Source organism: Rhinolophus sinicus, linkage group LG05 (genome assembly GCF_036562045.2).
Source record: "Rhinolophus sinicus isolate RSC01 linkage group LG05, ASM3656204v1, whole genome shotgun sequence".
Taxonomy (NCBI): domain Eukaryota; kingdom Metazoa; phylum Chordata; class Mammalia; order Chiroptera; family Rhinolophidae; genus Rhinolophus; species Rhinolophus sinicus.
In genome coordinates, this window is record NC_133755.1 from 123,848,650 (window position 1) to 123,861,103 (window position 12,454).

General features: G+C 33.8%; 1 protein-coding gene across 3 annotated transcripts in view; it reads right to left on the reverse strand.

Moving 5' to 3' along the window:
• Positions 1-1,941: 1,941 nt before the first annotated feature.
• Positions 1,942-12,454, reverse strand: part of MAP3K7 (mitogen-activated protein kinase kinase kinase 7) — a 65,470-nt gene continuing 54,957 nt past the window's right edge. For 2 of the 3 annotated variants that reach the window (XM_019743273.2, XM_019743274.2), the window contains 4 exons: positions 11,336-11,441; positions 6,566-6,627; positions 5,758-5,873; positions 1,942-3,662 (listed from right to left, as the gene is read on the reverse strand). In XM_019743273.2, the coding sequence (XP_019598832.1) occupies positions 3,482-3,662; positions 5,758-5,873; positions 6,566-6,627; positions 11,336-11,441 (465 nt within the window). In that variant the 3' untranslated portion in view covers positions 1,942-3,481. The remainder of the gene's footprint in view (positions 3,663-5,757; positions 5,874-6,565; positions 6,628-11,335; positions 11,442-12,454) is intronic. The other variant, XM_074333308.1, reaches the window with a different exon arrangement.

Genomic DNA, 12,454 nt, shown 5'->3' on the forward strand with positions numbered 1-12,454 from the left:
AGACTGGGTCTTATATTAATTTTTGCTCCAAAAGACGCATTAGGGCTTATGTTCAGGGGATGTCATCCTGAAAAATCATGCTAGGTCTGGTTTGGTCTTATTTTGGGGGAAACACAGTAGATTCTCAGTAAATACCTGTTTAAAGGAATTAGTGAATGAATGGATAGATTTACTAAAAGGAAAGTAGAGTTTATAAGAATGTGTATGTGCATATGTGTTGGTTGGGGGGCTGTTAGTAGGTTGATAAAGGAATGAAATCCTTAATGTAACTTAGATATATTATGAAAAGAAATCAGTTTTCTAATTAGAAGAATCAGTTAGCAATGTATGCCATGTTGTACTTCACACAAAGTAGAATTCACTGAGATAGTGAAGAGCATTCATTTAACAAAAAATCTGAATTGAAGATGATGTGTTAACTGGCCAATCACCCAGTATCTCAAAAATCATGATTATGTTACAACAGTGTTGGTATTATAAGAACATTGACTTTTCAGTTTTTATTTGATTTTAAGGTAAATACGCTGCTGGAGCAGAACACCTCACAGCTCATTTGCTGATAAGACATTCACCATTTTGATGAACAAGTTTAGAATAACAATCTGAATTTTATTATAAACAAAAATAAATCTAGAAAGCTTCCTTCAATTATACAGTATACACAAGGATCTCTGTATTACATCATTTTACATAAAATGCTCTAAACGACAGAAGTAGAACTTCCTACCATTTGAAGAGAGGAGTTGACTGCTGAAAACCACACACACTTACAGAAAGAAACAGAAGTTTCACAGGCAAAGCCTGTGATCTCTGGCTATAGGCTGAAACTAGGAACACAAAAGAAACTAGGAGGAAAAAAGACATTCAGTCCTCTAGAATCCTTCAGCAAAATAGTGAAACATTTGTAAACAACTTTTAAACAAATTTTTGCAATATGCTGTACCTAAGGTAAATATTCTTAACTAATTTTTATTTGACTCAAGAAGCATTTTTACTGCTGAGGAGTATTTCATTCTAGATTAGATAAAAGCTTTGTTTCTTTCCCTGGAGGCAAAAATGAAATGTAATCAGGGTTTGTTCAGAGATTGTATTAGTGAATTTCTTAGACTGGGGCCTTTTGGCCACTTGCTTGTCTATTTGCTATTTCTACCCCCAAAATGAGGGTTAGAACAAATGCTAAACCCAGAGTTAATTAAAAGTTGGCTCCTTGTTAACATCTCTGTTTGAAGGGTTGATGGGTGAGGACACTGAGGAAACTGGCTGTTAATGATCCCTGCTTTCCTTTTCTCCAATCAGGGATAAACAGGACTTAAAAAGTACGAGCTTGGCAACACAATTACTTAAAAGCCAAGTGAGGTCCAGGACAACTACAGTGCTGAAAATCCCTGGGACTTACTGTAAACAAACAAGCAAGTGTGCAAAGGCTTTTTTTGCAGTTGGCACCGACTTAAAACTACTAGTTTCTTCCATTTACCTAGTCGGATGTTTTTATGAAGTGACTGCATGTAATCATAACAATAATAATAATAAAATTTTTCCTTTATGTAATGTATAGCAAAAATACATTAATGATTGAGAAATAAAATCTGAATTCTGTAATACTAAATCTTAATGGAAAAGTCAAGCCTTAGCATCCACACTCGGATTCTCATACTCTGTGATAATCAGAAGTCTCTAAATACTGACTAGGTCCCTTGTGGTGGAGTGACAGATGTACATACAAGCAGCAATGCTCTGGATGAGTTACGCTTTTCCTTAGCCTACTGTTATTTTCTGTGCCAATTTTACTTTATTATTAATATGTTGATGCCCAATATCACTTTCAGCTAGATAATCAAATTATTTGGGAATGATAAGCCTCCTTTTATTTAAATAAAATGATGGTAGACATTTATTTACCAGAAACTTACTAAATTTTGAAGAAGCTAAAAATGACACAGCTTTAATACAAACTGTCCTTTACCTTTATTGCTTGTATACAGAGAGAATACATTATAAAACTCAATGGGAATAGGAAAAAAATAACAAAAGAAAAAGTTACCTGCTTTAGCATTTTTAAGAATAGTTTTGATAACTTCTTAGATCAACTTGCTTATCTGAAACAGAGCAAAACTACAATACAATCACGATATAATTCTAATAGTCACAGCAATTATGCTTTCATTTTTAATATTTTCTTCATAAAACATTAATGCTATAAAAATGAGGTTGATGACACCCTTATTTAAAAGACACCTTGTACTGGTATCAAAATATGATTTAATAACAACTGAAAAAATAGATCTTATGTAGTCTATTGTTTCAATTAAGTTTTATTATTATTTTTATTTCCAAAGTTGGTAGCAAAGTTACTGTTCACAATATAAAATCTCTCTTTATAAGTGTTGAAATTCCCTTAAAAGTGTTGAAAGGCAGCAGGCATTCTAGGATGGGTTTGTGAGGAAAATCACTTATTCCAATATCGATAAATAGGATAATTGATGAGTTTATAATCACTTCTTTAACTTCCTTACTAAAATCTCCTGATTTGCCGGGTTTTATATGCATTTGGTATCGTAAAAGTATGTAAGTCCAAGTCTTTTCGCTGGAGTAATTATTTCCATTTTCCATTACTTCTTGTCACTTTTTCAAATATATAGTGAAACAATCCAATAATCATTGCAGGAAGGAATGATCATTTAAGTTGGATAGTGTTCATTTACCTTTTAATTTCATTTAAGAGATATTCATATTAGAGTCATAAAAGCTTTAGTTTCAACACACATACACTCATCATAGATTTAAAAATCTTTATACCTAAAAAAAAAAAAAGGGTTCCATTTTGTTTAATGTACCATGGTCAAATTTTACTCTAATGAAATATGCTTTTATTAAATACAGCAGCCGCCACTTACCTTTAAATATTTTATGGATGAAACTAAGTTCAGTACTGATCCAAGGATGCTGGCATCAAAGCCCTCACTTTAAACTATTTCTAAAAAGGCTCTGCATTTCTATAATGCACCACCAATTATTCTAGATTTATAATACCCTGTCTTTAACTTGGTATATAGCATCTTTTGGAAAACAACTTATTCATTTTTTGAGATGAGATACAAGAACAAAATCATTCTTGAGGTTCCACCTCGAAAAAAAGATGATGTTTGCGCATAGCAGCTGGTTTGATACCTCGTTTCTGTTAGGCTAGCCTCCACACACAGAGCATGCATATACAGCCAGGCTCACTGCATCTGTTCTGAAGTTGAGAACTGCTGCTTATTCAAGTCACAGGTGCCCCCATGTTATGCAAGGAGATAGTTGAATTGCATGTCCACCATGAGAAAAGAAAAATAAACGAAGGAACAAATGCAGCAAATATATGCAGTTGGCATTCAGAACACGCCAAAAAGCTAACACTCATGAATTGTCATTATAAGCGTTTTTCTTTCCTTTAAAAAAAAGTCTTTCTTTGCATATTTTAAAATTTAAGGGTCCCAGAGAATCATGAAGTGCCTTGTCGTTTTTGCTGCTGACTTCTGATGACCTCTAGCTGTTTTTTGCATTGCTGGTAGTAAGTAGAAAGGCTTTTGTTTTCATCTAAAAGCTTTTTATGTTCCTGTACCAGACGAGATGTATTTTGCTGGTCCTTTTCATCCTGGTCCAGTTCTGCAACTAGTTCTTGCCTAAAAACAAATGTCAAAAAATAAGACATTCTATATGATGGAAAAATTCATACCTTAATAGCTGATGATGGAAACTCAATGAATTAGAACTTTTATTATGGGCCTATCATTATGCATCTTAGATACTCTACTCAAATATAATTATGGGCTAGAAATGAAACTATCATCCACTCTTCTGGTGTAACCATACAAATATCAGAATCCTTTTAACAAGTAACTTTACTTAGACAATTAGTGAAAACAGATAAAATGGTATAATCAGTTTTAGCAAATTTCATTTGGTATCTCTTTTGTGTAGGAAGGAAGAAAAAAGGCTGGGAAGGGCTTTTATCTGACTGTAAGAAAATAGCACTTCAAGTTTTTATTATTCACATTCCACTTTCACACTCATGTACTTACATTCTGAAGTCAAAATCCTATCTAACTACTGTGCAAAATGGTAGTTTAAGGGAACATTTGCAAGTTATTTAAAATAGATTCTATCAACTGAAAACTGCTTTCCTGTTTTAAAACAGTGAAAACAATACAAAGTACCACCCTCTTTTTCTTTTTTTCTTTTTAAATGTACATATAGTCACAGGATGCGGAGTACAGCATAGGGAATAGAGTTAATGGAATTGTAACAGCTATATATGATGTTAGAGGGGTAGTAGTAGTAGATTGGGGGAGGGAGGTTATCACTTTGTGAGGAGTGTAAATGTCTAACTACATGGTTTTGTATACCTGAAACTAAACAACAACAACAACAACAAAAAAAACAAATAACAAAAACAAAATACCCCTTTTAAACTACTCACTTTTGCAAATATTTTCAGGAAAGACCCTCGGAATCTCCTATAGCCTGATAAACTTTTAAAAATCCCGTTTATTTGGGGGAGTATTAAGTATTAACTCCTAAAGTAAAGCTACTTGATATAACTGAATCATTAATGCAAAGTCCACAAAATGATTTCCTAGTAGTATTTAAGCAAGTGTTTAAAATTGATTAAAAAAATCGCTTCTCGGCCTTTTGGCTACGATCAAGTGTAAAATTGATTAAAACTGTCAGTTTTCACATCCTTTCAATCTACTATTTGCTTTTTCCAGCACAGAACTTCTCTTTCAAATGATTAAAGTATGAAAAAAGTGTAAGTTAAATATGTGAAATAAGTAGAGTGTTTTTTTAAACATAAAGTGTCAGCAGTTCCATAATTAGTTGTACAATTTGCAGATTCTATATTTATTTCCTATCTAGCCTTACCTTTAAGATACTAGGTTGAATTCATTTAAATCACTGTATCACTAAATTGTGATGAAACAATTTTTTTCATTTTGACATACATACAGAAAGCTTTCCAATGATTATTTCAGGAAACAAGAACTTTCATTTACTTAAGATTAAAATTAATAGAGGGAATCCTATTACCATGTATACATAGAGTTTCCATAATATTTTCCCCTGTAACACTTCATTTTAGTTACCACCATAAACCAGCTTCAGGTATAAAATTTCGTGAGAGTCATGCTTAAGAAAACATTTTTTTAAAGAATTACAAATAAAGGAGTATGAAAATTGTACTGTATGTCTTTAAAAAAGAAAGGGCAGATTCTGTAATTCTCAGAAAAACACACGTGAGTATAAAACTCCCCCAAAAAACACTCATAAGGTATGAAATAAAGCCTTCTAATAGTAATTCTACTCTCCTAAACATACACCTGGAAAGAACATATCTACAAAAATATTTTTAAGATAAAACACAACTGAATATTAGTAAATCAAATTATTTTACCTATGCCCAAGGAAACAAATTTTCATAACAATAAATCGAAACAGCTTTTAACTTTAAAACTAAGAACATAAAACACGTTTATGTAATAACAGTTTACTTTCCTTAGTACTAATATGATATAGTCAAAAGGGTTGAGTTTTGCATGAAAAATAGCCAAAGGCTGCTTAAACCTTAAAGATATATAAAATCTTCAAGTTTGAAATATGCTTAATGATTAATTCTAAAAATTATAAAGTTTTCATGTCTTCAAATAATATTGCATCTTAACATACTTTAAACTCAAAATATTAATGGGTTTTCATTTTTATTTATAAAAGATAACTTACTTTCTCTGTAATAACAATGCAATTTCTGTTTGAACTTTCATATATTCTTGTGCCATTTTACAATGCTGTTCAAACACTGCCATGGATTCTTTGGAGTTTGGGCATGGTGCTAGAGGCTGAAAATAAATCAGGAATGTTAAAACATAATTAAATCAAATCTCAATATCTAGTTGAGAGTTAAGACACTGACTATCATGTATTTTTATAGCACTAAAGTAATGATCTTTTAAAAATAAGTGTTAAACCATGTCCTAGAAAATCTGTGTCCTTTTGTCAGTGTTAACTCAGAACTTAAATTTACACTTGCTTGTTTTAACACTTTGTTGTTACAGAGAGCCGTGACTGGAGTACTCTTGGCCTCTGGTTTTAGATTTCAGGTTGCCAAACTGTATTATACTAAAAGATGTTTATAGCTCTCGTACTCAGGAGGATACACTGAGGTGTGTTACTTGTATTTTCAGTCACTATGAACACGACAATATAGAGATGAGCTTGTATGAGTTTTATATTTTAATGCACTGAAATTAAAGAGTACAAATGCTGTTTTTGGCAGTCTTAAAGATACGAGTATTTTAAGATAACTGTTAGGATAAGAACGTGAATTTGCCAATTTTAAATTTGATTAACCTCAATGAAAATCATTTATGTTAACTTGATTTTAAAAAGATTAGGGAGGCTAACCAAAAGCCTAAATAAATGCATACGTAATGACAGCTAAGAACACAATCATCAGTTTTAAAGATAAATTCTCTAAACTTTTTCTAAGGAAAGAGTAAACATTCACTGAGAAAGTACAGTACTCCTTTACCTGTAGTTGGTGATCCAGTGTAAGATAAGCCATTGGGATGGAGTTATCTGATCCATTGGTATCTGGAATTCAAGCATACATTTATTTTCTGTCATAAATTATTATAAACAAAAAGCAGGAAAGCATGCATGAAATATTGGCAATTTTTCCCCCTAAATAACACACAAAAGTTACTGTTGTAATGAAGTCTATTTTTGAATTCTAAAGGTAAACAGAGGATAATCCAATTACCAGATAGAATGCAACCATATTCAATTAAATATTAAAGCTTATAAACTCTTGTTTAATTAAAAACATAAACAGTGAGACCTTTTATATTTTAAATTTAGTCTTCCCAGACCCTATCTAATCAAACCCACATCTGTCTTTCCTTGTTTGTGCTAAGTTTACTATAAGGCTGTGTCAATTCCAGCAATATTAGTGTTTTTTAGCAGGGAAAAGGGGAAAGCAAGAAACACATTCTCTTCCAGTGGACCATCTTCTGTTTATACAGAGTCTAGTTTGAGTCCCCATCCCAACCCTCTTAATGAGAATCACTGCAAAAAATGAAAGATGTTATTGATGGGAGTATATTACACATGAAAACTGGCTCAAAGTCAGGCCCAAAACAATTAAATGGGCTCATTCAAATGATCAGTCAATTTTATCAAACTATTTGAATGGATAGTTTTCCATTTGAACGTATTTGAATGTATTTTAAAAACTGCCCTAACAACTTGCATGAGGAGCATGAAATGGTCTTTCCTCAACATTACCATTTATGTACAATAGTTCCAGAAGAAGGTAACTGTGAAATCATATGGACTTTTCTTTCCGAAGTAGCTGTTTTCCCACCATTAGCAGAGAATAAATGAGCTAAACAAGTGAAGTGCTGTTCAACCCTTTTTCCTGACAACTAATTCCTTGAAAGAGTGGTGTGGATAAAGGCAAGGTCAGGATGATAGCAAGATACTGCATCCAATGCAATAAAAATCTGAGACAGTGTGATGGTTCAGTAACCTCCTAATTTATCATTGACTGGTATCTAGCTTTTTTTCAAGCTACGGAGAATGTGCTTACAAGTAACTCCAAAAACTAAGCTAAATCAAACCAAATGAGATAATGCATATAAAAAATACCATGCAGAGCTGGCATATGGTAAGTACTCAGCACATGGCTGTGATGGTTACTATTATTATTGTTATGGATACTAAATGGAGATTAGGAAGGGAGGGCATTTTTAAATAGTCAAATTTGTACTTCAGAATGAAAAAGTAATAGTTATTAAAAACGAGTGCATAAAGAATAACCGAGTATTGCCTAATAGGGCCTTATTTACCCTAAAATCATATACTAACATATTTTTCTGAAATGGCTGAACAAGAAATACAGTTAATTTATTTCTCTGACCAACCCACTCCCTACCCCCAACAGTAATTTCAAACTATGTTCCCCCAGTACTTTTCACAAAATTAAAACGGATTGAAAATGATTTTCCCTTGACTTTATAGGAAACATTAAGTATGTTGAGTTTTTTCAATTTAACATTTCCACTATTAATCTTTCTTAAATCTTTGATAGTTGATACATCTTATTAAATCAGTACCCTGTATCTGATACATATTTTAGAATCAAGTATAATATATATCAATGTTAAGTATAATACATATCAATGTTTACATATATCATCGTATTTCGGGGGTGAAAAAAATAGTCCAAGGATTTATTCAAACAATTAAAACCCTTCAGTGGTGGGGAACTTAAGGTCCTTTATTGATTATTTATTACTTTGCTAAGACCAAGAGGTGAGATTTCATTTGCTGACTTATACTCAAACTGAAATTTAGCTTTTAGTCAGCAAGGATATTTGCTACAAGGCAGCAAGGATGTTTCCATGAGAGTTTGTTTTTTAATGTTTCAATTCCTAATCAAATCTAAGCTCATTTCCTTAACGTCAAGACTCACATTTCTCTGGTTAAATTAGGCAAAATGTCTTTTCTGGCCCCTAACACACAATACTCGTAACCATCTCATATTTTCTAAATATGTGTTCCCTTCATGTGAAATGCTGTCTTCTCCTTTCTGCTTTATGACTAAAGAACAAGTCTCACTATTTTACAAAGAAGTTGCAAACTATGCCAGGTCTTATCAAACTGATTTCTATCTTGCCTATTAAAACACTCAGCTTGTACTGAAAATTTAGTAGTTTATTATGTAGCACGATGGGTTTGTTTTTAGGTGCCAGTACTATGACTCTAATCAGATAGCAATGGGCCAAGTCTTATACTTCTATCTCCGCGAAGTATTAAGCACAGGAGAAAAATCTTCAGTGAGTTTTCCACCTCTCTGTGGTTTCCTCCACTGGGTTTACACATCTCTTACTAGCCGCTCTTGGGTACGACTGTCTTTTTTTTTTTTTTCATCTTCACTATATTATAAATAGAAATCCAAGAGCAATCATTATGTGCTATGATTATTAAATCATTATGTTCTTTATTTTTCTCTGAAAAATACAAAGAAACCTCCCCCCTCTTAAACTAAAAAAAAAAAAAATCAAATTAATTAGGTTGTTTTACGTACGGGCTTCTAATTTTTTCCTGAGTCAGAGCCTTCAAAAAAAAAAAAGGATTTACCCATCTCTTCCCTGTAATCTAGTCTAGTAGGTTGATCAGCAATACTTTTCTTAGAAATAGTGCAAACCCGAAATTTATTATAAACTTAAACCAGCACAACTTCTAAAATTGTGTTCAACATTATTTAAAAATAATAATCACACGTTTGCAATAATTTTAAGGCAAAAAGAAAAGAAATTCAGTTGATATTGCAACCTGGACCTATGTACAATTTCTAGCTATTAATATTTTGTGGTATTTTAGGTCCCAGAAAAAAAAATGAGATGGAGGTTGGAGAGGTGGGAACGCAGATGAAGTGGAAAAGAGCAGTTAAGTGAGAGGGACATAAGAGAAGTTTTTAGTTTACCCTCATGCATTCACAATCTGTCACATTTGACTGGCATGTCTAGATTAGTTTAGGCTGAAGTCAGGAGGCCCCGCCATTAGGCAAATGCTGTAATGTCAGGATGAGTATGCCCTCACTGTTGGCTTAAGAACCTAAAAGAGCTGATATTACCTGACCGTTAATGATCAAATCTGTCAAGAGCATTTCTGTTTGCCTCTGAGGAGAAGCATGTGATGATGAAACCTGCACATGTGCTCTGTAGTGGTGAAAGTTCTAAAACAATCCTAAGTTGGGCTGTGCTGGGGGTGAAACTTAGAGGAGTTTTCCTACCACTAAATTTAAACTTACTAAAACCAGAGAGTACACCCTTGGCTAAACATAGTTCTATCTTACATGACACAGAAAAGCCACTCAGTTAATTTTTTAAATTAAATTATGAATTTGACTAAGTCATGCCAAGTATCTATAAATACTTGTAAGCAGTATTTTAGTTTGCAAACACAGAATGCTTTTTAATTTCAATTTAATTGCCACTATTAATAACATAGCTGATCTTATATAAAATCCCAAATGGTTTAATTTTCCAAGGTCTAGGAGATCATCGTTTCTTCTGACATAACATATAAATAATAATTTTATAGCAGCATACTGCTGAGTATTTATCAAAGTATTCTCTTAATGCTTAGGAAAAGCAAATTCCCCTATGGCACATAATTTCCTGCTTGCCTATAATGAAACTATTTCATCACTAGGTTTTAATACTTATATTCTGACCAGTTAGTTATTCATATTAGGGAGCCTTAATAATGCTTAACAGGTTTTTAAAGGTCTATTTAACAGAATATTTACATAACTGAAATGAAATCTCCCTATCAGTTAAAAATGATTAAAAAAGTCAATGGTTAGAAATTTTTTTCTCACTAAAGTACATCATATCTTGTATCTTTAAAACAAAAGACTGAGATAAGATGATTAATTTTAACATTCTGTTGATTTTAGGTATTTAAAAGATTAATGACTTTACTATTATCATCCAGTAGGGTGGATTGTAACGGGACAATCAGAGACTTGAAGTATCAGGAATACAGTATCTTCCTATTTGGGAAACCCCAAAACAAACCATCTTCAAAATACATGTTTAGCATCTGGGGGGAAAAATGCAGAGGGCAAATAAATGGTCTGTGTCTCAGTACTCAAAAAGACATTTTTGGGCCGGCCCGGTGGCTCAGGTGGTTGGAGCACCGTGTTCCTAACGCCAAGGTCACCATTTGGATTCCCACATGGGCCAGTGAGCTGTGCCGTCTACAGCTAAGATTATGAACAACAGCTCTCCCTGGAGCAGCCGGAGGTTGGCGTGAGCTGCCATGGGCTGCTGTGTGCTGCTGCTGCTGCTGCTGGCTGCTGTGTGCTGCCATTGGCTACTGTGTGCCACCATGAGCAGCCGGTGGCCAGCAGACGGTGTGAGCGGCTGGCAGCCAGTGAGAGCTGCCATGAGCTGCTGTGAGTGGCCGACCAACAATCAGCGAACTACTGCCTCAGCTGGGAGGAGCACAAGGCTCATAATACCAGCGTGGGCCAGGGAGCTGTGTCCTACACAACTAGACTGACAAACAACGGCTTGAACTGGAGTGGGGCTGGGGGGTAGGGGAGGGGGGGAGGCAGAAGAAGGGGGAAAAAAAAGACATTTTTATCACTAAATAATTGATTTTATTGATAATGAAAATCTAAACTACTGTGCAATGCTTACCTTTGTAAAGATTAATGACACAACTAAATGAAAATAAACATGGTAAATTCAACTTCATAGTTATAATGAGGAAATAAACTGATTACCTGCAGAATCATCAGGGGTCCATGGATGACTTCGAGCTGGCTTTTCTGAGGTTGGTCCTGAGGTAGTGATCATTCTGATGCTAGGACTGGATGACCTACTGTTCACCTATAGGAGAAAGTGACAGGAGAAACAAAAGGTAATTAAAAAAAAAAAAAAAGACAAGAAAAAATTTCCATTATAAGGCAAAGGACAGAATTCCATTTCTGTCAAGTAGAAGTCCTACAATACTCTTGCAAAAAAACCAAGTAAATCCTCTAAGATCTCTCTCTCTCTCAGACACACACACACAAATATATACATACACATATTGAACACCAATAACCTACAGCTTTTGTTTTGACTGCCTGCTGCACTCAGAGGAACAGGTGTACAGTTCCGGGCCTTTATAGGATGGGAGTTAAGGCTAGAGAACCCCCATGCTTAAAGCTAAAACCCAAGAAAGGCTTCATGCTAGAGAAAGAGTGAACTAGGAAAAGAAATCTACCGTACAAAAGAAAACAGCAAGTAAATTTGTCTTGGCAGTGGCTCTGGGTGGAGGGGAGAAAATGCATCCACTGTGAATCCACAAAAAATTTACAAAATTGGTGGAAGACACAACACATCCCTAACGTAACAAATCCTGAGCAGAACAAATAAGAAAACCTACAATGTTGAGTTAAACATCGGACATATTATAACCAAATTCTAGAAAACAAAGACAAATAGAAGACAGTAAAGAGTAGCCAGAGGGAAAAGATAGGTTATCTCTAAAAGAATAACAGATTCTCAATAGCAACAAGAGAAGCCAGAACAAAGTAGAATATTTTCAAACTGCTGAAATAATTGCCAACATAGAATTATTTAGCCAACAAAAATGTGAAGAATGAGGTCAGAATGACATTCTCAGATGAGCAAAAACTGAGTCTACCATTCATACTAGACTCTTACCATAAGAATTTCTAAAGCATGTTGTTCAGGAGAAGAAAATATTTTCCCTGATGGAAGGGCCAAGTTCTAATCAGGATTACTGCTAAACACAAGTATGAATCCACACACTGAAAATATTTAATAATGGAAACAATGACTAATTTATAGAATTACCAAACAGATAAATAAGATGGTACTAAAATCTGGATAAT